Below are 27642 nucleotides of genomic sequence, written 5' to 3'. Positions count from 1 at the left end.
AAGAATTATTCATCTTACTTCTGGCTTCAATTCAGTTTATTTCATATAGCCCAATATCACAAATGACAAATTTGCCTCAGAGGGCTTTACAATCTGTACACATACGACATCGCTGTCCCAGGACCTCACATCGGATCAGGAAAAACTCCCAAAAAATCCTCAGCAGGGCCATGGCAGGAGGCCGGCCCACCAGGCAGGAGGCCTCAACCCAAAGTAGCCCCGCATTTAGTGAGCGCAGCTCTCCAGTGGGGCAATATGGTACGACAAGCTCCTTAAGATATGATGGAGCATCACCAATCAAGGCTTTGTAGGTGAGGAGAAGAATTTTAAATGTGATTCTTGATTTTACAGGGAGCCAGTCCAGAGCAGCTAGTGCAGGAGTGATGTGATCTCTTTTCTTGGTTTTAGTGAGAATACGAGCTGCAGCACTCTGGATCAACTGGAGAGACCTAAGAGACTTATCAGAGCAGCCTGATGATAAGGAGTTGCAGTAATCTAGTTTAGAAGTAACAAACCCGTGAACCAGTTTTTCTGCTTCTTTTATGTGCAGTCCACTGGAAAAACCAGCACTTGTTATGGAGGGCTTTGTCAAGTGTTTGTTTAGCCAATAAAGGGCTAATGGTGAGCATTAAGGCTGGTTGCCGGGTAGATATGGAGCCTTTGAAGTACGTAGCAACACGGTGATGGAGAGACACGACTGATTGTATTTACTGACACTCATGGCACCTTCAGGAAGACCAGTACCTTATCAGTGTTAATGTCCGTCATGTGATCAGAGTTCTACTCCATTTCTGTATGTTGCTGACGAAATCCTCTTGGAATGATGAGCAAAAATATATAAAAGACACACCTGTTAGTACCAGCTCCAACTAACAGCATTTTCACTGTCATCAGACAGGAAGTACATGTTTCTATGACACTGTCAGGTGACTTCATCAGTACAGTATCCCCTCAGGTTCCAGGAGTAAATATGTCTTCATGGGAGATGGCAGAGGCAGCTGTGCTACACCTCTGTGGCAGAACCCACCCAGGCCGGCTCGGATGGCACATCTGGCCAGGTGCAGCAGGCTGCGAGGAGCGTTGGTGCAAACAGCAAACACGGAGTCGTAGAAGTCTTTGTGTCGCTGAGTGAGCAAAAACAAAACAGGTTACGTCTTCTCCGGATTGTAAATCATTAATAAGCCATCTCTTCACACATCTTCTTAGGCCTGGCCTATTTGTTTTGTTTGTAACTAAAATCGTCTTGTTAGTCTACTCACTGAACACATACTTCATACGATTCATGAACAGTTTATCATTCTACTACCTTGTAGCAGTCATCAGGAAGAGCAACTCTCCACTTATTTGTGGACTTTATGCGTTCATAAGAGTTGATCATGATTTCTACTGCTGCGGGGTAGTCGTAGCAGGTCTGCAACACCTGCACGACGCAACAAGGAACATTTCAGTAGCGCAATAACCTGCATCTACACAATGTGTCAAATATAATGTCAAAACGCCCGTCTCTATCGCTGTACCTTGTGGAACTGGAGTGGGTAGATGCGCGGTGCGTTATGGTTGAGCAGCAGCTGATAGCAGAGCTCCGGTATGGCCATGGGCCTGACACCAGTCACTCTGAGGACGTACTGGATCGGAGCACAGCCGTTGATGTCCATGGCTCTGGTGTTGGCTCCGGCCTCCAGCAGCATCTGCATCAGGACGTGATCACAGTTCCAGGCTGCCTTGTGTAGAGCGGTTTTATTGTCCTCTTCTCTGAGGTTGGGATCTTGAGGAGAAGGAAAATGTCATAGAAAACAAAACCCAAAGCCTCGCCATGTCAATATAAGTACTAAAGTCCCAAAACTCACTAGCCTGGTGGTCCAGCAAGAGGCGACAGACAAGATGGTGATCTTGGCTGTAGCTTTGCTCTTTAGCGTCAAAAGCCCAGAAGCATGCAGACATCAGGGGCGTCTCCTGGAGAGAGTTGACCGCATCCACAGACGCTCCGTTGGCCAAGTAGATCGCCACCAGCTCTGGGATGCCGAACCTGGCCGCTGCGTGTAAAGGTGTGTCCTCCTCGTTGTTGTTGCTGGGCATATCCACGTTTGCACCTCCATGGGGGGAAAGCAATGCTTATTACTTTGTATCAATTTCATAAATCGACTCAAATCCATGCACCCTGACCCCTCCCTCCTGACCTTTCAGGATCAGCTGCTTGGCACAGTCCACAGACTCCCTGGTGATGCAATAGTGCAGAGGTGTGTGTCCGCTCAGCGACAGGCTGTTGACCTTTGCCCTGTGAGCCAAGAGCAAGGCGACACAGTCGCCGTTGGAGACCTCGCAGGCCACATGCAGCGGCGTCTTCCCGTTGGGCATCCGGTTGAGGGCGGCACCTTCCTGAAGGAGCGCCAGAGCCGTTTCCACAGCATTGTGCATCACGCTAACATGAATAGCCATCGCCCAGGACTTCTCCAGTTTGTAGTCTGGGAGCCAGTAACCTGCAGCAAATGAGACAACTAACTACTCAGGATCCCAGTGACTACTGGTGCTTTAAGGTTATAGAGAAATACTAAAAAAGGGATTTACAGGTAAAGGTCAAAGGTGCTTGTAATCTGACTCACACTAGATTTACATCTCATAATGGCTTTGTTATTGCATCATGGTTAATCTCCAGTATCCCGAGCATGTTATTGTAATTCAGCTATGGTAGACGGTATTTCTTGTCATATTCAGTTTTAGGATGGAGGGGATTCAACACCACCTACTGGAAAAACCAGAGAACAAGTGTTTGATGTTGTGAAATTCAAGAGATGTTTACTCTCTTTTTTTGTTTTCTTTGGTTACACAATGATGTCTCACAATCTTGTTGTTCATTCTGGATATTTAATAGATGAATCATCTTTCAGGCCTTAAATACAGTATGATAATCACTAGGGTTGGGTACCGAAACCCGGTGCCAATATGGTACCGGTTCCAATACAACCGGTATTACCCGGATCGAAACGCAACGCACATTTCGGTGCTTCTTTCCGGTGCCTGAGCCGATTGAAAATGAAAAAAACTATTGTTGTGAACTTCTCAGGTGACTCCGCCCTGTCAGCAGGTTACGAGCCTCTCATATTTAACTCTGACAGCGGAGGCTGCGCCGTGTGTGACTAGTGAACCCGTGTCGAGCACACCAGCGTCAGGCTGGACGCGATGGGGAGACCGTCACCGGTCCCCCTGAACACGTGGAGACCGATTATGACGAGCAGCCTGAACTCAGATTAGTACCGTAACGTTGTTTGCAAGTCTTGCATTCATAAAAGTAGCCCAAGAAATAATAAATTAGCCATTATAACCATGTTCAAGCCAGCTCGTAGCTAGCGCTAGCGCGAGCTACGAGCGTGACAGTCTGCTAGCAGATGTGTTGGTGTCCAGCGGTCCCGGCTGTATACCCGGTGTTACCGGGAATATAATGACGGAGGAATAAAGACCGTGGGGCATCACTTTGTTTCAGTGTAACTCTCGCTGTCAGAAGCAAAACTTTATTTGTCACGTGTCTTATTCAGTCCCTCTGATTGGTTGTTCTCTTTGCCCATCAAAACAGTGACAGGATTAACCCTATAAGGTCTGCACATGACAATACATATCACATCATATAATGGAGAACATATATAGTGTATGTTAACAGTCTGATATCCGTTGTGTGTCAGTGCTCCATGATAACGGCTTCTACAGGGAATATGGCCAAAGAGGTTTTTAATGTCCTCATTGTGCGTTAAAAAAAAAAAATATCGGTTCAGGCACCGTTTAGGCACCGGTATCGTTTTAAAAGTACCGGTTTAGCACCGGTATCGGAAAAAACCCAAACGATACCCATCCCTAATAATCACACAGTGCATCAGCGTAGATTTGATTGCTGCTGGTGAAATGTGGCTTAATCTCATCCTCTTTTCTCCGTACCTTGCTTGTATGAGGCCAGCACCATGCTCGGGTCCTCCACCTCGAGCACAGTGTCAATGTCTAGTTTCCCAGTGTGCAGAATCTGCATGACCTCTTGAGCGTCGTTGGCCTGCAGGGCCTCCAAGAACTGTCGCTTCAGCTGCTTGACAGCCAGCTGTCGGGGGCTCAACTCCTCCATGGGCTCTGTGAAAGAAGGGCCTCGCTCCTCGAGTGGCACCGCCAGACCAGCCGGCTCTGACACCAACGCTCTCCACACAGCATGGAGGAGATTGTAAATAAACTCACAAATGGTATTAATAAAGGTGCCACTCATACCCACCCTGGGAGGCCTCCATTAGCCCAGCCATCAGATATGTAAGGGGTGTGAGCAAGAAAGACAAATGGGAAGAGGGACAACAAGTGGGAGGAGCCACCAGAGAGTCAAAATAGCCCTGAAGTGAAATTAGAGTATAAATAGAGAAGAGAGAGGGAGGGACTGGAGAGCCAAGGCTGACTGGCTGGTCTGGAGTCTGCTGAGATGTCCATTGAGAGAACGCATCAGGCAGAGGATGGTCACATGGGGGAAATAGCCGGCCATAGGGATGGCAGAGAAATCAGCATGTTTTATTCTACTATATCTAGACATAACTATCAGGCTCACCAATCATAACTGTCTCTAGCGGGCAAATGACGACGACACCTGTGCACAGGAAGTAAGATAAATGGTGGAAAAGAAGAAGAAACCAAAGCAGACTTTGCACATTTTATTCAGTGGGACCCTTTAAAACTTTTCTGGATGCGAAAAATAGAGCAAGGTAATGACAAAAAAAAGGAGGAGGAGAAGAATAAGCAGCACGACTTTTTAAAAGAGTGAAAGCATGGCGAGCAGTTTGTGGCGATTATCGTTTTGCTCTCTACACACATGAAGACAAACCCTTCTGGGCACGACTCAAACACCTGCCACGAGCACCGGGGTCTCATCCATACGTTGGGTTCATCAGGCGTGACCTTTAACCTCCTCAGCCCTCAGACAAACTGTGCACGCAAACACACACACACACACACACTCTCACACACACACACACACACACACACACACACACACACACACACACACACACACACACACAGTCACGATAGAAAACAAGGCTTCTGTAGGATTCTTTCAGCATATTGCTCTCAGTGTTTCACTATACATACAAAAGAGTCAAAAGAGTGCAGTCGGCGGACCGACTTGACGGGGCTGGGGTGGGGTGGGGGGTGGGGGGTATTCACAGAAAGGTTCAAGTGTTACAAAATATTCCACAAGAACACATCATAAGCAGGTTATTGGAGTTGCACTGGAGCAGCATTAGAGGAAAACCACAAGCACAAGTGGGGGAGTATTTCCAAACTTGAAATCCTTCATTTGATAAAAAAGACATTTGAATCTAAATCACTATTAATAAAATGTTTACTTATGTTTTGGCAATAGGAGGTAATCATACAATTCTGGATAAATCATGGGTTAGGTGTTAGTAATACTCTTTTTTTTAATAAGTTATAAGCAGTAGTCAGTTGCTTCATTAAATACAGAAATAAATAAATAATAACATTAGTCGATCAGTGATACCTGTATTACTGTGGGATTGCACGGAGGTTTCTGTAACCTCCACTATCTTTAATCAGTTACCAGGACACCGGGCAGGGCCATTCAGACAAAAGGGAATTATGTCCAAAGCTGCCTTTATTTTGATCACGGTGACACTGGCGTCTCTATATTTACTGTGAATCGACAGAATGATTCTCGGGAATGCTAAAGAAGGAACACAGGGAGCGTGTCTCTCAGTGAGCGTCATAATCCCAAAACAAGGATTGCATAAAGTACATCTGTCAAAACAATTTCAACGGCATATATTTCTTTTATATCTAACAAGTAAATCAAAATGTCACTTACTGAACCAGTTTCATAGGAAAATGAAAACTATATTGCATCTATCAGGTACAATTTCCAGTGTAATATCAGTATTATAAGCGTAATCATCTTTCTGTCCTCCGTCACAGAGATGACTTGTCTATATGGCAGCATTCCTAAATATTATTCAGAATAAAAGTCATCTGAAAGGTGAACTGTATCCCGTAATGAACGAAAAGAAATGAACAATTACAATTGTTTAGTCTACGCTGTGTGGACACTCAAACTGAAGCGGGTAGAGTTCAGAAAAATCTAGTCTAGAATTTCTAAAAGGCAGTGGTGGGGCATTAAGAGAAAATACAAAAAGAGGTTCAAAAGCAGGTTACAAGCTGTGTCCAAGCTAAACACATTAAGCATCTAAGCAGGAAGTTTAATTTGAACATTTTCTCTTTTGTTTTTGTCATACACGATTGGATAATTACAAATGTCATAATTACAATGTACCTGAAGTCTCCATCAGAACCAGTCCAATGAGTTACAGTATGTCCTTGTCGTCATTCATACTTTGTGAACTGCTTTAGTCGGTACATGTTTACTGTGTGGAGCACTGGACGCGCCAGCAGAGGTTACATTTACAGTGTTTGCACTTCCAGTGTTCTTGCGAGGACTGAGAGAGTTTTGCTTCTCCCCATTAAACTTGGTTCCGCTTTAGTTCCTATCAGGAAGTTCCAGTGTTGACTCCTTCAGTAGTGAAAATAAGCAGCATGGGGCCACCCAGTGGTGGGAGATGAATACTGCCTCATACTATTCCACCTCACAGGCCTGACCTGGATGAGCTCCGTCAATGCAGTAGAGCAATTTCACGGATCTATGCATCCGAACAGGTTATACATTAATTTATTGAAATGGCCCCTCAGACGAATCTGTATCATCGCTGTGCATGTACATGATTGTCTACGGGACCTTTCACGGGTAATGCAGACGGCTCTGAAGATGATATGGTATGAGGATGAGATCAACTTTTCACAGACTTATTCTGGCTATGAATAAATAAACCTAATGTACAGCAATAAACAGCTAAATAAATAGAACGGAGTAACACGTTAAATGGCCAAAAAACTCAGGGTGGGTGTAAAATGAGGCAACTGAACGGGGCAGGATCCTATTATCCAACGGCTTATTTTGGTTTACTTTGCTTGGTGAAAAAGTCCCTCAACAGCCTCCGACAGTTGGGTGTGCGGCACCACTGAGGACTATCGAACCACTGAGCAGGCGTCCCTCAGGGTTCATATGTGGGGCCTACTGACGCTCTGTTCCTCCAGACGCTACTTGGTGTGGCGCTACAGTAAAGCGGGAGGGTCGGAGATCGGAGATCTAACAATGCACTTCACTCTGCCGTGCTTTCTCTGCGCGCCTCTTTCTGCTGCTGCTCAAGCTCTCGCTTCTGTAGCTTCTCGCGTTGTTTCTTCACTTTCTCTCGGTTCCTCTTGGCCTTCTCCATCAGAACTTTAAGGTCTTTGATTTTTTTCTTGATGAGGGCACGGTCCTGGGAAGAAGAAACTCCAAGGGCCTGAAATAAATAAACCCCAATAAGCATTTTTCCTTCTTTATTCTAGAGTATTAATTATTTGCTCTAATCCAATTCAGTTGTAATATCAACATACAAACACATATACTGTACATATACATACATATAAACATAAATATATATATATATATAAATATACATATATACACACACACATATTACATTACATTACATTACATGTCATTTAGCAGACGCTTTTATCCAAAGCGACTTCCAATAAGTGCATTTCAACCTAGAGTATAAACCAAGAACAACAAGAACACAGGAAGCAACACTTCCTCAACTCAGTCGAACCACAAAAGCACCACAATAAGTGCCATCCCAGTGCCACTGAAGTGCAAATCTGTGTTTTAATCCAGATATAGTCGGAAAAGATGTGTTTTCAGTCTCAGGCGGAAGATGTAGAGACTTTCTGCTGTCCTGATGTCAGTGGGGAGCTCATTCCACCACTGAGGAGCCAGGACAGCAAACAGTCTGGATTTCGAGTGATTATATATATGTATATATATATATACATATATACACACATATATATATATATATATATACATATATACATATATACACACACACATATATATATATATACATAAACATATATACACACATATATATATATATACATAAACATATATACATATATACACACATATATATATATACATATATACACACATATATATATATATATATATATACACACACACACATATATATACATACATAAACATATATACATATATACACACATATATCTATATATACATATATATATACATATATACACACATATCTATATATATATATATATACATATATACACACATATATATATATATATATATCTTTATATAAGGTAAACCAGATGTATCTACTTGAGGGTATACAAAATCAGTTTACAATATATCTGGTGATATTTTATCAATACTTTGTATATATTATAAAACACATACAGAAACAAACATATGTTTGGCATTGCTGTCGTGCAATTTATTGATCTCATTGTCTGACATGTGTACCGATATATCCGCCTTCTCTGATATACATTTTAATGGATGCATGTATACATCCCTTTGAACTCACCTTGAGCTCAGCGCTCTCCAGCTGTAGCAGCTGTTCTCCATCTATGTTGTTGACAGTGAATTCTGGGATGTGGTGTTCTAAGTTGAGCGCCATTAACCAGCGAGCCACTTGCTGGGAGGTCCACTCGGTGATGCTGCGGTTCTGCCAGTGATGCTGCTTCTGAAGCTGTCCCTCGTCAAGGATCTGAACACAGACAGCAGGAAGAGGGGCAGAGAAAAAGAAGCAGATGAGATGCAAATCTTTTCCAACTCGAACATCCAGCATTTAGCCGTGTAGTACAAATGTATCTCCTACAGAATGCTGAATGATAATGTTTAGTGAACACTTAATAAGCTCAGATAAAAATCAACGACACATTCAAGACATTTCACATATTCTGTAGCAATACATATTACTTTGTGGGGAAATCCTTCTTCGCCATGAATGACGTGTGGGAATGAAACACAGACAAATGGTTTCTACACAACAGACACATGAAGACGTGCGTGCAGGTCTCACCTCGTCATCTATCATATCCAGACTCTGAATGTGGCAGCATTGAAGTAAACAGAAGACGACTGGGTTGTTAACAGGGAAAACAACATAGCGTACACGACAACAGCCTCGAACAGCATTTCAATGCAATAAGCCTAAAATGGTGAATTGACTTTAAAAACCTTTTTTTGCATGATGAATATGAGAGAAGCTTATTCCCTAAGGGATAATGCGTTCTCTGTTTTTATTGTTATTAGGATAACAAATAGGGGCACAAACACAAATGCAAGAGTTGTTGTTTGCATTTAAATGTTTATTTTAAAATAGATTATTTTTACAACGTTGGGATTTGTCAGTTCATCTATTTTAAGTAATGAGTCAAAAAAGTGGATGTCATGGTAAGAGCATTTTGGCCACATTTGAATTGACAAGTAATAGTAAAAAAAGGAATACTTTAGTTAAATGTGAATCTTGTAACATGTACTCCTTTGATTTGGTGAAATCAATCTCAAGTACTTCATTTGTTTCACTATTTAGATGATTCATTTGTATCTGGCATCCCCTCTGCCAACGTCCATTAAAAAAGACAAGATGTTGTGTTGCTATGCGTACCTCATCGGAGGAGAGCGCCAGTGTGTGTGAGCGTCCCGACATCTTTGCTTCACTCAGCATGCCGCTGATCTCCACTGAGCTGCTGCTGCTGCCACTCAGATCCTCGCTCAGAGACGGTCCCTGAGAAATCAAAAGCACACTCATCAGACTGGTGGCGAGAGCCAACTGGAGTTTAGTTGATTCGATGGAGGGCTTCTCCATTTCTGTTTCTTCAACAGAGGGACTGGAGGAGGAGTGGATCAATCAGAACGATTAAGACTGTTCCGCAGAGCACTTAACATTGGGACTACAGATGAAAAATAGCCTCTTGGCTAACTCTGGCACATTTACTGCAATGTTTTTATGAATGTGCACTGTCCCTTATTAAATAAACCATTTCTTTTAAAACAGAATGATCTATGCGTTTCATCCGAATATTTGACGGTCAATCAAAAGTACATTCAACTAATATATTCAAGTTGGCTGATGGACTGCAGGATGTCTGGCTCGTGCACATCCCTCATTTTTAAGATGTTCCATTATAGCACAAACTGTGAATGTGATTAGTGGTTGGAAATGATGCAGCTGGATGCTATCCAATATTAAAAAATCTCTCTCTCTCTCTCTCTCTCTCCCTGTGTCCTTGTGAGTGTGCCAGAGTGTGGACATTTATGGAGTTACAATATTGAGATCCAAAATCTGTGCTTAAACATGCAGAGACAAGCTGACTAAAAAGAGGAGAACAACTCAAACTAAAATATAGAGCAATAGTTTTTCTTACAGGCCTCGTTTTTGTTACATTGGTCCTCTGAATAAAAGACAGATGTATTGAGTGTTAAGTCTAACATTAAGTCATATCATAATTTAAATAAAGTCTAGCTTTATAGTGTAGTTCAAAGACTTCTGTCTGAGGGTACAAGTACAACTAATCTTAGACTTTCCGCTCTTTGGGCTGAATCCTCTCTTAAAAGCTCCTCATTACGACTAATATCAATACATTCTCATTGATTTATCTTCTAATGTGCACTCAAGCTAAGAAGAGCATGTCTTTGGAGAGAGAAAAAGATTTGATTGGTGCAGGATAAAAAATAATTACCTTTTTAATCCTTTGGTAACCACATCTGTTATTACACAGGATTAGAAACAGTTTCCATGCAAGTTCCTACACTGCAACGAATGCCCATGTTCACAACGTTGATCCTTTTGTATCAATACAACAGCGAATTGACTCAAGGTGCATTGTAAAACAAAGATTGGGATTTAATACTTTTTTTTTTAAATCACATGATTGCTAAAATGAACATTGTTTACAGCTAAAGGCATAGAAAAGTATGATTATTTTTTAAAGATAATGTAGGAGAACACAGATTTTTTTGGAATTAACAATGCAATTACGCTTTTTTTTAAAGTACCCTAATTCTCTTTATGATGGACGATGTTTACCTCTTAACGTATACACTCATTTCAGTGGATTGAGGTAGAACTGAACAAAACACAAAATAATACAATACCAAGTAATATGAATAGGAGAAGAAGTGCGGCCATGTAAGGGAGGTCTGTTCAACAGAAATAACACAACACATCAAAGCTAAATGACAAGCAGACGTCATCATCATCTTCGTCATCAAACTTACAGTATGGAGGTCGACATATACTGGTGCTGTTCTAACTCAACTTATAATGACATTAACACAAAGAGTCATTTGATGTCCTCACTGTAAAGTATATGAACAATTAATCATTATTTGCCCAATGTAAAAACCTCATGTACCTTGACCTTGAGTTTCTCTGGACCGTCCTCTGCTGACGGCTCTGAGGAGCTGAGAGAGAGAGAGGGAGAGAGAGAGAGAGAGAGAGAGAGAGAGAGAGAGAGAGAGAGGTTAGCGGTGACAATTACTGTTCCACACATTCATAAACCGTTTCTGGACTTTGTAATAACATTTAGAAGGAGTTGTCCAGCATTGTTGCACAACATACTTCAAGATTCAAGATTCAAGATTCAAGATGTTTTATTTGTCACATACACACACAGGGTGTGCAGTGAAATGAAAGTGGCAATGCTCAGCAGGAATGTGCAAGGGCAACAAGTACACACTATTTACAAATAAAAAACAACACAATATTTACAGTAAGTGTGTGTGTGTGTGTGTGTGCCTAAGAGGGGCAGTTGTGTGGGTCTATGTGGGGGTCCTGGTGAGGTCGGAGTTCACAATCCTGATGGCCTGAGGAAAGAAACTCCGTCTCAGTCTCTCTGTTCTTGCAGCGTGTGTATTCTGTACATTGAATGTAAATAAGTCATCCATCTTCTCTAGTTACATTTCTTCATCCCTGGTACCACTCTGACCATAACAATCCTTGACAATAAGTTGTTTATAAACGCTTTATAGGGGGAAAAGAATCCCTTAGAGTCCCAAAAAGAACAAGTTAATCATAGCGTAGTCGGACGGTTTACAACTCAAAACGACAACATGGCATTCCAGTATTTATTCTTACCCTGCATCCGGAGTTTGTCTGTGTTCCTCCACACAGCGAGAGGGGCTCGACATCGCAGGAGACCGAGAACCTGAGGTCACAAACGGCCCACGCGGAGATTACTCCTACTTCAAGTGACGAGTAGATATAGCTACAGATGTATTCAAGTGACCATTCAAGCTTTAATTATGGGATGCGCTGCAGTGGGGGTGCAGGATTTCTTACCTGCAGTGGACGGCCGGTGTGCTGTCCGTCTGGGGGAGCTCTCTGCGCTGCCGGGCGCCCTCAGGGCCGCAGCGGCTCCTTCACAAGAGGCCACGCTACGAATGGAACCAGGCCGACTGTGAGCTGGACTGCCGTGTCCTTCTGGGAGCTGAAGCCGGACACAAAGGGACACAAAGGGAAAGAGAAATGAAGAAAATGGAGGAGAGGGGAGAGAGACATTTGGGGAAGGGTATAAAAGGGAGTGAGATGAGGTCAGACGATGAGAGGAAAATAGTGCAGAGAAGAAAATATGTGATGGAAAAAAAATATGAATGAAAGATTCAGAGGGAGGAAAGCAAAGGCTGAGAAATGGTCACAGAAAAAGGAATAATAAAGTGCCCTCCAAGTAAAAGTGATGTGAACAGCCAAATGCTGAAGACTCAGCTGAAAGAAGTCACTTGACATACTTTCAACATTTTAATTCCTCGCCCTCTTTACCCCCGGAAGCCTCACGCTGCCGGGTTTCTGTGTCCCTGCCAATTCTCATCCAGCTCTCGAAGTTGTTCATCCAACCTAAACTCATTCCTGCTCGAGCCGAGAGCGTTACCCAGACGAGAGCATTCCTTCTAGAAAAAGACTGTGGCTGCAATTATCACACAGGGAGAGACAATAAGTTGTGACAGCGCCACGGCCTCAATTAGTGCCGCAGAGCAACACGTAGCCATTCATTCATTAAAGGAAGAGAGCGGAATGGATTACGGCTAAAGACAAAGAGGCTGACAAACACACACACACACACATTGATTACATATGTATTCATTGTAAGAAGAGTCAAATAAACGTGCATCTGGTCGATATTTCAACAGATGTTCTGTTGGAATCTGTGGATCACTGAAAAAAGGAAAAACATGCCGGTGTGTGTTTTATTACAAACCTCTCCCTCTGTAGAGCTGATGCTGTCTCGGCTGATTCCAGCGTAGCTCTTGTTTTTGCTGGGTGAATGACGAGAGGCCTCCCTCAGGTCTAGAGTCACACACACACACACGCACAAAAACAACTGGGATTTAGCTTAAGTACAAACAATGTATAATATATGCAATATAATCTATTTGTTTCCTTATTGGTGTGTTTTCTTTGTTTCAGATTCATTATGGGGAACTTAATTTGGCTTAAGACCCCCATTAAAATATTAAAAGAAGAAGAAAAACGAGTCCTCCTCAAAACGTAACCCCATTAATTAGGCAGGCAATTATAATGTTTCTGCTCATTTCCTGACTGCCTACGGAGAGGCTGTCGGAGCAGAGGAATCAAAGACTGAAATCAATTCAATTTAAAAGATTATTTCATATTCTGTCTGCTCCTCCCTCTCTCTCTCTTTCCTTTATGTCCTGATCCAGCCCTCTCCCCCGTGTTTAATATTGCATAATGGGCTGCGTCTCTCGGATCAGTGCAGATCCAATCACTCTGGTATCCCGTCTGCACTGTAGAGTATCGTATATTGTACTTATCTGTGCACACAGCGTTCTGACAGATGCAGCCACTGAAATAAAGCCAACGCAGCTTAAAACAGACTTGAGGAGAACAGAACCAGGCAGATGACCTTACACGGGATTACCAGTTTTTTTTTGTTTTGCAGAGTTTCAAAGTGCAACTAGAGTCAGAGTTGAAAGTGTGTGTGAAGGTTGAAGCGTCGGAGTAGAGGAGGAGGATGTGTGTGGAAGAGATCCAGGTGTGTGTGTGTTGCTTTTTGTGTGTGTGTCCCAGCCTCAAGAGAGTCCAACTTTTCAATGTCCTTCACAGGGCAAGAGAAGTCAATAAAAAGTCAAAGGCAATGTTGTAGAGCTGCATCATGGGTCATCTAGGGGGCCAAAACAAACCAACTAGGTGCTTAGTTGTTTCTGCATTCAAACAATAAATGCAAGATTTATTCAGGACCATGTATCCACCATAAATGCGAAGAGATAAATGTTTATGTTCACACATACTTTCATATTTCAGCTAAATGAAAAATGAAAAAGAAAATGTCAACATTTTGCAAAACGAGCTGAATTTTGATTTCTTGCTGAGTGCAACATGTTTAAATCAACACGTCTCTCATGTTCAATATGAAACTTGAAACAGCTTAGCTATTCCCCCTGTTCCCCCAGGGGGAAACAGCTAGCCTCCCTCTACTGATACATTCGCAAAAAACTCACCCACCAGCACCTCTACAGCCCAACAACATGTTTCATTTGTTCAGTGACATCATGCATAAGTGGGGTATCGACCGTTTCCCCGAACTCTATTCTGTATTTGTAGACGTGGAACATTCCTCTAAACCATATGCTAAGAGATGGGTCCCCTCACAAACACACCTCTGGCCTGTGCTGCAGCCCTCTTGGGGCTGTGCTGCTGAGCGCCGAGCCTCTCGGCACTGTTGCTGTTGTTGTTGTTGTTGTTGTTGACCTGGATGCCGTTCTGCTTCATCAGCTGCATCAGCTCGGACTCTAATGTTGCAATCTGTAGAGGGAGAGGAAGCGATCGATGTTCATCAGCCGCGAGCATCGAGCTATCAAACTAAAGCACTGAAATAAAAGGACCAACATGATGACGACTACATCATTCATCTTTTGAAAAGCGCGAGTAAAGTTAGTTTCGCTAAAGCGTGACCGTCTTGTCTTGCTGTCGTCCTAAATGACAGATGATGCTGTTATTCCATCGCGCTTGTGCCACACTTCCCCATCCACCCGTTACAATGCAGTGCAGTGGGAGAATGAATGAATGAATGCTCACTGTGCAGAATAATAGCAGGGGACAGTTGGGTTGACTGCCCACTCAACTGTGGGGCATGTCCTGAGACTTGAGCAGAAAACAACACAACTGTCATGTTTTAAGACTAGGAAAGGCAGAAAATCCAAACAGAGTTTGACAATGGAGCCAATCACAGGCCTCTGGACACCAAGTCCATCTGCCGCCACTGCGTCAGGAGGAGAACACCTTTATAAAGTAGCTGAAGTGGCACAGATACCCTTCTGGTATGTGCTGGAGTGACGTTTCCATCACGTTGATTCAGAGATTTTGATTTACACATTTACAACATAAACACACAGTATGTAATGTGTCCCCAAGCACAGAGAGGAACTGAAGTGTTTATTAGTTTCCTTTCCTTTAAGGGTTGTTTGGAGGCATAGATGCAGAAGTGTGCCATTACAACACAGAGGGGCTAAAAGGTAAAGATGGAGGTGAGAGACAGACTTACCCTGACTTGCAGTCTGTGGATCTCAGCCAGGTGAGCTTTCTCAGCCTCCTCCAGACGCCTCCTCTCTGCATCCTCCTTCTGGACAAACTCCACCTCTCTGGAGAGACGAGAGGGAGGTGAGATGTGGTGAGTAGGCGTGAGCTGACAAGATGCAAATATGTGCGTGTGCATGTTTCACCACGAGTGACAGTGCCTGCCTCTCGCATGAGTGTGACTACTCATAGTGAACACACACAGACACACAACACATATCTGCAAGCGACACACTAAACAATTTTTCCATCCCTAAGAATGCATAATTAGTCCGTTCCCTGATGCCCGCTGTGTCCTCAGTCTGTGAGCTCGCTGTCTCTCCTCAGCATCGAGCGCTGGTTTCATCAGTTTACTTCCATTCGGCCTCCAGGGCCAATTAGAGGCAGTCAGACCGGAGCTGAGCCGGAGAGGTTGTGAAGGGACGGACCAAAGAGGTCAACATACGGAAAGGCAGGAGAGCTGTGCTGCATGAGAATGGGTGCTGGGCTCAGACTAGTGACTTTGGCTATAAAAAGAGACCCTCTGCCTCACAGATGGAAGCGCGGTAGATATTCTCTTTCTCTGTTCACTGAAACAAGAGAAGCTGTAAAAACTAAAAAGTCATAACAAATTAGTTATTGAAATGTACATGTAATGGAAGGATTATAACAATGTATTAGGGCCATTGGATATAAAGGATCAAACTTGTCTGAGATTAGAATGATAAATTCTAGAGTTTTTTGAAAATAAGAAACCCCATCACTTCCCCCTGGCTCAGCCTCATCACGCCACCGTCAAACACTAAGAAGGCTGCAAAATACATTACTTATATTAGTATGTATTCATGTTAAAAGAACACAGAAAGAATATAAACGAAAATGTATATTTATCTTTTTAGGAAGGTAATTCAGACAGTGTCTGGCGTCACCGTGGTTTTCACAATCTTCGAGTTTTTTTCTCTCACGTTTTTTTTTTTCGAGAACGTTTTTTCTCGGAATATTGCCACACTCCCCCGGCTCCATAATTTATATATGTTTAACCTACAATGGCCCTAATGCTTGAAGGATTGATGCATAACCTAATTAAAGAGATGGTTCAAGTGAAGGAGTTATGTTTCATTTCAAGCTGTTAAGTGACTCTTTAAGCGAGTTATGGAGACAGAGCTGGTCATGGAGCCGACGTCTCTGACGGTATTATCTGTATTAATCTACGACGAGCAAAGCAACAGACTGGTCTGGTCTGAACTCAGAAGATAAAAGAAGACTTAAGACTCATCAACGGTCATTTCAGGAATAGCTGCCGGGGATCAACATCTAAGGAGGCCGAACACATCAGAACAGAAAGTCCATCTTCAAGCACAGCCGGGCTTTATGATCTTCCCCTGGCCTACATATATGGCCACATGTTGTCACATGACCAAACCTGCATCGCTTGACGACAACTGAGCTATTTTAGTAATATAATTTTATATAAATGAGGGTATGAATGATAGAAAAACAAACCCCTTGAGAAAACCTTCAAAATACAGATTAGAATGACATTGGGGAGTTTGGTGGATGCGAGTGTTACTGAAGGAGATTAATGGCTCACAGTGGAAGAAAAAGGCCGTAAAAGATATGGGTTTTTTAAAAATTCCGTACATTTTACATTCACTTCAGGTGAATATGGTCAGAAGAAATTGTGAAAATGTGCAAATAAGGAATTATCTAAAACTAACTTTTGAAGAAATGTAAAGACACGAGAGACGAGTATTTTACACTTAAATGTGTATTTTGGATTTTGTCTTTCTACTATTCTGATAGAAGACAAGCTAAATAGCCAAAAATCTCAAAATGCATTACTGTATGATCAAACGATATTTGTGCCACTAACAGATTCTTCAAAAAGTGGCTTCATCTGGTTTTGTCTGTGTGTCTGTTAGTACGTCATGATGAATTATACTGTTGTCATTGTTTACTGTAGTCGTGTTTAAAGTACAACTGGGGACCTTCTGTGGTACTCTCAACAAAACTAGGACATTTCAAGTACCGGTAACCTCAGTTATTATCGTAACTCTGGGCTCTGTTGCATAGTTCTGTTAAAAATCATACATTTTCAAACAGGACCAACAACAAAAATGCAGCTTAATTTAGCTCAATTTGGTAAAAAATCTTTATCTAATAGTGATTTCTTGACTTTTTTGCTTGAATCTTCCACATTCAGAATATATTGCTCTCTCATGCCCTTCATCACCGTCGTGATGACCAGCTTAATCCCGGTTTACTCACTTCAGTTGGAAGTCTTTGATGAGTTTCTTGGCCTTGTTGTACTTCTTCTCTAGAGTTTGGTACTGGGCCTGGGCCTCCTTCAGGTGTTCGTTGACCGTGTGGCAGAGAGTCTGCGCTTCGATCCAGTAGCTTTCCAGCTTCAGCATCCTCTCCTTGTTGTCCTCGATGCTGGCCTTCAGCTGGTTCTTCTCCTTCTCCCAGCGCTGCTTATCCCTCTCCACTGACGCCAGCTAGACAGGGACCGAAACAACTTTCGTTACAACACGGGAGCCTTTCACAGAAAAGTACATATTACTGATACCGAGTACGGAATCCTCGACTAAACATGTGGTATGAAATGAAAGCTAGGAATATATATTCTTATTCCAAAAGAATAACATCTATTCCGATAGCTTTCCTATGAAACCTGAACCCCGGCCCCTCTGTTGTCCTGACACGAGTCCCACATCCATTTACAAATTGTTTGAACTCAGACAAACTTCTCACCCACGACAGCCCGCACACTGAAAGTTTAAATCTCATACCTTGTTTTTGAGCTTCTGGATCTCGGCCTCGGTCACTGTGTGCTTGATCTGGAGCTGTTGAGAGAGGCGCCGGAGACAAGAGAAGATAGGAAAGCAAAGAGAAGAGACGGCGGTCAGATAATCAAATGCATGGCTGCGCAGGCTCTCTGCTGTCGATAGAGCGCGACGGACAGAGGCAGCCGACTCCGTCCTCCCCTGACAGCATCGCAGCTCCAGCACTGACACACACTCTCAGAACAGAGGGAACACAGAGATAGATGGAGAGAGATAGAGATGCAAGGCTAGACTGTTTAACCCTTGTGTTGCCTTCGGGTCATTTTGACCCGATTCAATATTTAACCCTCCTGTCGCCTTCGGGTCAATTTGACCCGATTCAATGTTTAATGTCGGGAGTCAACAAACAAACATAAAGTACCTCACACTTAAACTTGGAAAACAATATTAATTCTAATAATTTTCTGGAGATTTTAATAGCTGGGGTCATATTGACCTCAAGGGTAAAATATGTTAGTAAATATAAAGGTAACAGGAGGGTTAAACATTGAATCGGGTCATATTGACCCGAAGGCGACAGGAGGGTGAAACATTGAATCGGGTCAAATTGACCCGAAGGCAACACAAGGGTTAAAAAGTCATTAAACATAAGATTACATCTAAATTGCCTTTTTCACAATGCAATTTCTTTCTGAAATGTTAGATGATGGTGTTGCAAATGGAGAGAGCGGTACAGGAGTTATGCATGGGAGTTGAGATGAGCAGTTATTTACAGGCAGACAGAGAGAGATAATAAGAGAAGAAGAGATGAAGAGGAAGAGATGTGGAATTAGGAACACATGAGAGCTGGTACATGAGGCATAAATAGAGAAAGTGTTACATTACTAACAATGAAGTCTGAGTTTTATTTCACTTTAAAGGATAGTTTCCCTCAATGTCAGTCCCCCAACATTCACCCATATAAGTGCATTATGCACTACAGTTGTTGGTTGTTGTTCTTTACTGGCTGTTAATACATTTCCTCCTAATACGCCTCCCAATGTGAGAGAGGACAAGATCAAGTCATTCTGTGGAGAAATACAAATACAAGTTTATCTTAAAAAGGATATGAAGAAGATACAAAAGTTGAAGAAAGAATAAAGATGTATTCCCTGTTGAACTTTGCGAACTAAAAGAACACATTTTTACGATCACATCTTCTTTGTGTTTTTTAAAGACTTGCTTCTCCGCTGCTTGGCTAATTTTTTTCCTTGAGTGTGTAAAACGCAGCAAAGAAAGAAAAGGGGAGAAGTGGGGGAAAGCCCTTTGAATGAAAAAGGTACAAGCTGCATTCTGGGAGACAGATAGAGGTCAAGATGAAGAGAAAATGGAACAGAAGGACATCCTGTGAGCAGGGCTCGCATTATGGTTTTACTCGATATCCCCGGCTGAAGCCATTTATCAAATATGTCATCCAGCTATTGTGTCAGACTACAAAGAGGCATCAAGTGTTTTAGTGCCAAAGCAGCAGCGGAGCCAATCAAGTAAACTACCATTAAATTCAATATTAATTTTATAGTTGTGGAAGTTCATTGACAGCAAAAATCTAACCAAATATGTTTCTTTCCCCAGAGGACGGCCGTGTGAAGAGTGGCCAAGATCAAGATACAAATTATGTAAAATACAGGTTTAAAGTGTTAGCTCTCTCTCTCGTCTGTGTTTTAACCAAACATGGGTATTTAGAGATGTAATGATCATTGGTCTTTCATCGCTTTTATATTCACGCTTCTAATCATCCAGATTAAGAATTAGGAAGAGTAAGCGGATCTAAGATTTTGACAAAACTCTGCCAAGTAAAAGAAGAGTGCTAAGCTCCATTGTGTGGGCATCTTTTGTTGTTGTTATGAATCGCATGTTCTTCTTTGTCTGTGGCCAAGTTTCCCTAGTGGGTGTGTGGGTGTGTATTGATTTTTTAAATGTATTCCTTAAAGCACTGACAGAGACCATGTGGAGGGCTCCCATCAATTGAAGAGTGGGCCTTAAGTCGCGGATGTTTACCTCTCTGAACTTCTGGAAGAGTTTGTTGCCGTCTAACTCGGAGGGAGACAAGATTTCCTCCGACTCTGGCAGATCAAACACCTCAATGTTTTTGTCCTGGCCTGCGACTGTTGTCCCCTCCTCCTCCTCTTCCTCATCTGTGGCATACTCTCCTGTCTGCTGCAAGAGGAAACGCAAAGTCAGTCATTCACGTGGTCCCCTTTTCTTCAGGGACTCCTCATACAACTGTGTACAGACGTGATGACGTCCGTGCCCTCATCCAGGTCTCTGGAAACACATTTATACAACACACCACAGGCCCATGCGGACCATGTACTTGTCTTGAACCCATATACTTATATATCTTTTATCACAGTGACCAAGCACAAAATGAGAAGAGACCATACGTTTTACTACTCTTTTATGTCTCTGCAAATACGAGCTGTTAGTGCCTCCCACAATGTTTAGGGGCAGGACAAGGGAAGCCGTCATGTTTTGAAGATTCAGACTCAGCCCCTCTCGGATCCCATTTTCTTATCCTTTCAGCTCATATATTTGACTGTGTAGTGGGTCCATCTGAAAATGCTGGATTGAAAGTACAGTACGTGCAACCACAAATACTTAAAAAATAATAACGTTTGGAAATATTACATATTGGGGAAAAAAACAATACTAACAAAAACAAGTGATTTATTAAGGTGGTATGTCATTTCTGGCTACTATCTTTGTTTGAATCAGGAAACGGGAGCTTAATATTGGAAAAAAATGGTTTATTTATGGTGGAGGAGAGATCAAATGTATTCATCTAGATGGTTATAAAGGCAAACCGTATTTAATAGTGAGGTGATATCTGGTGGTTATACCTGTAACCTTGTGTAATAGTAATACATAAAAAAGGCACAGACTGGAACTAGCTTTAGTCTCTGAGCACAATGTCATGCATGGAGCCATCAAATGCATTAAAGACCCGTTTTACAAGATGTATGTTTAAAAGTTAATCAGCTGAAAACATAAAAAAGCTATGGAACTCATAAAGTTGGCATACGTTTATTTAATGAACCGCTTGCTAGCTAGCTACATGAATCCAGCTGATACAATCTGCAAGTGACAGTTGTCATTTCAGCCGGGAAATGAATCAAAAAGTCAGGTGTCCAGCCGTCCAGCTGTCCAGCTGCAGCATCCATTTGTCAGCTCTCTTACTCTCTCTGTCTTCTTACATCTGTGCATCTGCCATCTCTCCTCAGAGCTGCACCAGTCACAGTGCCTCCAATTTCCTGTCAAGCACTTCCAGAAACTCCAACTCATTTTCCTCATGCCTGCCCTTTTTTTCCCCCACGTTCCTTTTTATATTACGTACTGCTATTTTAATGCTCGCAGTTATATAAGAATGAGGTACCACGGCAGGTTGGCCACAACTTTGTCAAGAATAAATTGGTTTGACAGCCTGGTCAGGCATTTCTATAAAGATAAGCTGTAGAGACACATTTCAATGTCTCTTTTTATCATCGTCAAATATTGGTCACCATCTCGACTGACGTGTGTCAATGTCTCTAATTCTAGATGTTAGCAATCTCTTGAATTTATAAAAAATCATACTAATCAAACCACCATGTATCAACGTATTGTGTATCGGACATTGATGTCGGCCATTGTGCTGCATGTATTCTAGGCAGTTTTCCTTTTCTCCAATTCTGCAAATAGCCTATCATGAATGTTGGCATTGGCTATTGGATCAGTTGATTCACTATTGGGCTGACGACAGATCTTTCGAGTTTACATTTTTTTAATCTACATATAAATATTTATTTCACTACTCGCTCTGTCTCTCCGTCTTGTCTAGTCTATCTATCTTTCCCTCGTTACTTGTCTTCCGTCTTGATCTTTCACATTCATCTACCCCACACACACGCACACACACACACACACACACACACACACACACACACACACACACGCATGCGCGTGCGGTCTCATCTCCTCTCATCATCTTGGCCTATATCTTCTCCTCATCTTGTTCCCTCTATCCATCTCCCCTCCCAGATAACGGAGCTCAGTTCTGATTGGTTTCCATGCACGACCGACATAAGAGTTCTATTTCCATAATAGGCTTGCCTGTTGCCATGGTACCAGCATCCTGCATTAACGCCCTATTCATTGAAGGAGGAGTTAACCAGTGAACACATGGCGGGTCAGCCAAACACCAATTTGCATATGATAAATGTATCACCTCCCACCACATGCATGGAGAATCAGCAGCGGAAGAGACCATTTCAGGAGAAATGTTGCTCCGCGTGGGATGAGCTGCACCATGAATTTCTATTATGAGGAGCATGTTGGCATAATGGTGGAGAAGAATGGGCCAAGAGCTCCCATAATGGTGGAGGAGAATGGGCCAAGAGCTCCTTTGAGAGGAGGAGGAGTGCATGTGAGCTGCTGGGAACAGCCTTGACTGTGTGTGTGTGTGTGTGTGTGTGTGTGTGCACTATTGTTTCACTGGAAATAATGTTCCAATTTGATGACTTGTTGTATGTCATATTTTTTTCTTTTTAATTCAAAGTCAATAAACCAAAAACTATTTTAATGTTCATGTTGTGCAAGTTACCATTAAGTTAAGTAATTAGATACCGCTCACACCAATATACCAGTCCTCATGACGATCGGATAGCTAAGCTCTGATATAACTCACCAGGATCTAAATAATATGGAAGAGCTTGAATAAGCAAATTACATGGATGCCTTACACCCGCCAACATCCGTGGTTCAAGATAATGAAACCCACATTTGATGGATGTAGTGTTCAAAAAGTCCGACTAATAATAAGAAAAGCTATATTTCCTCACAACACCAGTGATTCAATCACTCAACCATCCATCCTCATATGTAAACGTGGTGTGAATGTGTGTGTGTGTGTGTGTGTTCACATGTCTCCGTGTTGCTACTGGCATGAATTGATCTGTCAGCATGGTGATGCGAATCAGCGAGTTCTATTCATTCTAGATTGATGTGTTACTTGTTGTTGACTTTAGTGGAACAATGAGCCTTTTATTCCGCATCTATACATGTGTTTGTGTAAATAAACTGCATATTCGTCAAGGGCATAATGAGCTATTGTTGTGGAGACTATCTTGAATTATCTTTTTATCAAACATAATAAAACACAGAAAACTGATGACCACAATTTGTAAGAGAACAATACGTAAACCCCAATTAATTAAATGTACAATCATAGCAATTAAAGTAGCAATTCAAGTGAATATGGGAAGTGTGTGTGCTTTTTTCACATTTAAGAGCTGACAGATGGGCATTCATGTCTGTTAGATTCCATACAATCAAAGCCTCAAATGGCAAGTGTGTGTGTGTGTGTGTGTGTGTGATGTCTATTACTAACTGAAGGAGAATCTCTTCCTCTTGGGACGGGAAGCCCCTGCACCAATACAGAGCTGTCTATCAGATCAACCCAGACAGCTCTCACGGGAAGAAATAAGCTCCCCCCTCCCCACCTGGTGAGAACTCATTGTATCATTTATAAAGAGATTAATATTGATGAGTTTCTTGTATTGCCCCATAGATCTCTGTAATGGTTTTGTAACTGTTTACCCTCTTGGCAGTTTTGGAGGGAGTTATGGATGTCGTGGTGCTCAACCGAGTGTTTTACAGACGTTACTAATCTATGTATGGATTTACAATTTTAATACAATCACCATCCTTATGTTTATGTGTTCCTTCTGGGATATGTGGCACATAAAAAAAGAGAAACTCCAGTTGCTCTCCTGAGTTTTGTTTGACTCATCACATAACCAAGAAGTGAAATGATGACAGGCAGAAGGACAAATGTTTATTGCGGGTCTAAATTAGACTAGTGGCTGAATTCTCAACTCTATCGGAGATTTATTAAGAGCTGGAAGCATTAAATGTGGATGTTGCTTTGATTATGGGACCACTGGGATCAGGTTCCAGGGTCCTGGCATAGAGTTCCTTATGCATGAAGGCTCTCCATCCACCAGGAAAAGAGAGAGCTCAAACAACACTCAAAAAAACAGCAAGAGAGGAGGAAAGAAATGCATTTAAATCTACACATGGCTGCAGCTGTTCCTGTGTGTTATTGAGGGTGCAGTATGCATGGATTTCTGTAACTTCAGTGTGATAACATGCGTATGTCCAGTGAGAGCGTGCCTCCATACACACAAATAGCATGAGTTGCAGGGCCTTGAGCTCAGTGTCTGGTGGATTAAATGTGAGGAGACACGCTGAGTGATGCTTTCTAGGACCAAAACCCACCTGGCATTCTCTTACTATGTGTGTGTCTGTGAGAGAGTGAGTTTTGTGTGTCAGCTTCAAAGCCCACTGTCAGTCAGTTTTGTGCTAAATCTTCCAGTCATCTGTCATGAGAAAGAAGATGATTCACATTCAGTGACAACTGGAAGCCGCAGTGTCAGTGTGTAAGAAGTGAGTTTACTGAACACTTTATTAATATATGATCATCTTGTCCTGTTTGCACACTATTTGGAGATCCACACTACAACATAATGTCATATCATGTGCACACGCTGCTGTTGCCAGGGTTGCGTGTGGTCGTTACCTCGTCATCATCGGCATCGTACTGGGCATACTGCTGCTCCAGCAGCTCTCTCTGCCTCCTCTCTTGCTCCAGGGTCTGCTGGATGAGCGTGGCCACCTCACTCTGCTGGCCCGGACGCTCCCGTCCAATCACAAACCTGCATCAACACGCACAGTTAGAGACAGCCCTGGCAACACACACACACAAACAGAGTCGACCAGAATGCGATTACATAACTGTTACTGTACATTTGGAAAATGAGGATTTCATGAATAAACATTTGCCAGTAAAGTTTTTTAAATCATCATTAAATCATGAGTTCTACTGTGTGGCATCAGCCTCTGTCTCTGCTTCAATAGCAGAAGGTTAAAAGGTTAGAATCACAGACTGTATGTACGACATGGACGGAGTCAGCGTGATGTCACTCATTGGTTTGAGGACTACTGTTTCTGAAGCTTTGAGTTAGTCACTTCGACCATCAGCAACTTTTATTTTTGCAACCAGATGTGAAAATAAAGGGTGGAGCTAATACTGAATAAGACATGTGTATGCAACCAAATTGTTTCAGTTAACTTTGATAAACAGAAAAACACACTGATTGACTTCTATACAATCAGACTTCTTTTGGCAACCAGAGGAGTCGCCGCCTGCTGGCCATTCGAGAGATTGCAAGTTTCTCTGAGGTTGCCGCCTGGTTCAAATGAGTTGTGAAAGACCTCTCTGGAAAATTAGCCTCCTATAAATGCTATATGAAAAACTCATAGATTCTTTGGTGTTCCCAGTTTGTCTCAGCCTTATTAATGGTAACAATTCATTTTACAATGTCATACAGAAGTAAAAGATTTCAACAGAAAACATCTTTACATAGAGGAAGAAAATGCTTATCAGTGTTTTCCCTCTTTTTATAGATATTAAATTGACACAAACTGGTTTATTGCACCTCACACCTGATAGTTTTGTCATTTTTTAAAGCATATATAAACATATTTACTATACATCTGTTCCAATCTATTGCATATATTTGTTGTGGTGGTGTGTAGGGAAATGTCCGCAGCAGGCACTGTGTGTGAGATCAGCAGAAGCCCACAGCCACATGGCAATGGCCGTCATATCTGCTGACGTATCAGGGCAGGGCTGGGAGACGGGACACGGGACACGCATAATAATACGAGAAGACGGTCAGCTCATCCAGGAAGCCCGTTATTAGCCTGAAAAATAACTAAATGGAGAAAGCCACAGTCTCTGCCTCTGAGCTACTGACTATACATGGGACCGACCGACAACACACACTGTATCACATTACCATGGAGATGGAGTGAGAAAGAAAAGGAGAACGAGCAGAAATGAATGAAGTTTCGGTTTGTCACCAATGTGAACGGCCTTCCTGTGTTTGTCGTATGGCAGGGACAAAGCAGGATATAGTCATCTTAGATTCAAGAGCACATAGGCTACATGATTGTAAATCTAGTAATTTCACTGCATATCGAGGTTCTCAAAAGAACATTCATAATAACATCTAGTGTATTTTTCTCTGAACTTTGACTATACCAAGCAACATTTCCAGGAAAAGCTCCAACCCAGCTGGGGCGGCACACACATTTTTTGGGATCTGCCCAGAGAAACTGTTTTGGGAAAATATTTGGAAATCCTGCAGCAGTTTTTTGGGCTGCAGATCTCATTGACATTCGTGTAACTTTCTTTGGATGATCTGCCAGAAGGAACAACAGGAAATGACTGATACTTCCTGAACATGTTTATGGCAGCAGCAGAAGGCATCCACTCATAAATGGTGCAGTGGATAACTGGCTTTAAATCATCAAGGAAATACACGAGGTGAAGGACCTTTCATACTGAGGTGAGAAACGCTTCAGACAATGCAATACGGACAAAATGGAGCCGATATTTTTGGCATTAGGAACATGTTTGGTGGTTTGGACTGGCATTCCTGTCTTGTACAAAAGTGCATAATTTAAAGGTCAGTATCGTTGTATGGAAACGTACACTTTTCCCCATCCTCTCTGCTTAAAATGTTATTTACCTCCCCTTTCACTGTCTGCATATATCCTATGGACATATGCACCTCATAAAACACAATGTCTGGAAACACAACTTTGTATATGTGTGCAAGTGTGTGGGTGTGTGTGTGTGTAAAGGAGAGAGAGAGAGAGTGATGGCGTGCATTGGAGATAGGGCCTAATCAAGTGAATCCCGTTCCTGAGAGCTTTTCCACATATTTCTAAAGGCGATGTAGAAAAAGGCCTTACGCTCCAGCAGAGAGGCGTCTTTGATCTACATGTGAAGGAACAACTGACGGCCAGGACGGAGACAGAAAGTTATTGGGGGAAAAAAAGAAAAAGAAGAAGAGAGAAGGACCGGGCTCAGCTAAGTAGTGCAGTGGAACAAGTTCTGGGGCCGCCACACACAGCAGTGCTACAAATCAACTGTAGAAACCGTCACTACTGATCTCCTTTACTCAAGTGAATGAGGCATGGCTCTTGTTAGACATCCAGTATGGTGCAGGAAGATGAAGGGAGGACAGTCTTCCTCTTTCAGTAGCACTGAGTTGACATCGTCAGCGTTCACACAGAACAGAAACTGTCTCTGACTCGTCGGACATCGAGGACATGGAGAGATTTCCTCTTTTTGTTAAAATGTTCTCTCTATAGGTTGTTAAACATGGGTGCATCATAACATAAATAGGCAAAGGAGGGTGTTATTCTATAAAAAAAATCCAATAAAAGAAAGGGCGAAAGTCACTCATGGGGTGATATTCACGATAATTAAAGAAAATGTATCACAATCAACTTCTTATGAGAAGCTAAAA

The 27642-nt window shown here is 42.3% G+C and overlaps 2 protein-coding genes across 6 annotated transcripts in view; both read right to left on the bottom strand.

Annotated features, from left to right (window-relative positions):
• Positions 1-18: 18 nt before the first annotated feature.
• asb4 (ankyrin repeat and SOCS box containing 4) lies at positions 19-4355 on the bottom strand. Its single transcript, XM_056415678.1, has 6 exons — positions 3925-4355; positions 2178-2477; positions 1848-2090; positions 1518-1765; positions 1307-1420; positions 19-1124 (listed from the first exon to the last, which is right to left on the bottom strand). Exons 1-6 carry the CDS (start codon positions 4235-4237, stop codon positions 936-938), a joined length of 1407 nt encoding a protein of 468 aa, XP_056271653.1. The 5' UTR covers positions 4238-4355; the 3' UTR covers positions 19-935.
• Positions 4356-4654: 299 nt separating this feature from the next.
• ppp1r9a (protein phosphatase 1, regulatory subunit 9A) overlaps positions 4655-27642 on the bottom strand; it is a 47139-nt gene continuing 24151 nt past the window's right edge. For 2 of the 5 annotated variants that reach the window (XM_056415638.1, XM_056415637.1), the window contains exons 6-19: positions 24840-24975; positions 20282-20440; positions 18251-18304; positions 17727-17956; positions 15448-15544; positions 14564-14708; positions 13144-13232; positions 12231-12378; positions 12027-12096; positions 11305-11353; positions 9555-9674; positions 8967-8990; positions 8469-8651; positions 4655-7367 (exon numbers count right to left, since the gene is read on the bottom strand). In XM_056415638.1, coding sequence (XP_056271613.1) covers positions 7185-7367; positions 8469-8651; positions 8967-8990; positions 9555-9674; positions 11305-11353; positions 12027-12096; positions 12231-12378; positions 13144-13232; positions 14564-14708; positions 15448-15544; positions 17727-17956; positions 18251-18304; positions 20282-20440; positions 24840-24975 — 1687 coding nt within the window. In that variant the 3' untranslated portion in view covers positions 4655-7184. Of the gene's footprint in view, positions 7368-8468; positions 8652-8863; positions 8991-9554; positions 9675-11304; positions 11354-11514; positions 11756-12026; positions 12097-12230; positions 12379-13143; positions 13233-14563; positions 14709-15447; positions 15545-17726; positions 17957-18250; positions 18305-20281; positions 20441-24839; positions 24976-27642 lie in introns of those variants that run through there. The other 3 variants (XM_056415639.1, XM_056415645.1, XM_056415653.1) reach the window with 3 other exon arrangements.

The sequence above is a fragment of the Pseudoliparis swirei genome, chromosome 1, assembly GCF_029220125.1.
Source record: "Pseudoliparis swirei isolate HS2019 ecotype Mariana Trench chromosome 1, NWPU_hadal_v1, whole genome shotgun sequence".
NCBI classification, from domain to species: domain Eukaryota; kingdom Metazoa; phylum Chordata; class Actinopteri; order Perciformes; family Liparidae; genus Pseudoliparis; species Pseudoliparis swirei.
The sequence above is the reverse complement of the archived record's forward strand: the minus strand, read 5'-3'. Positions and strand labels throughout refer to the sequence as shown.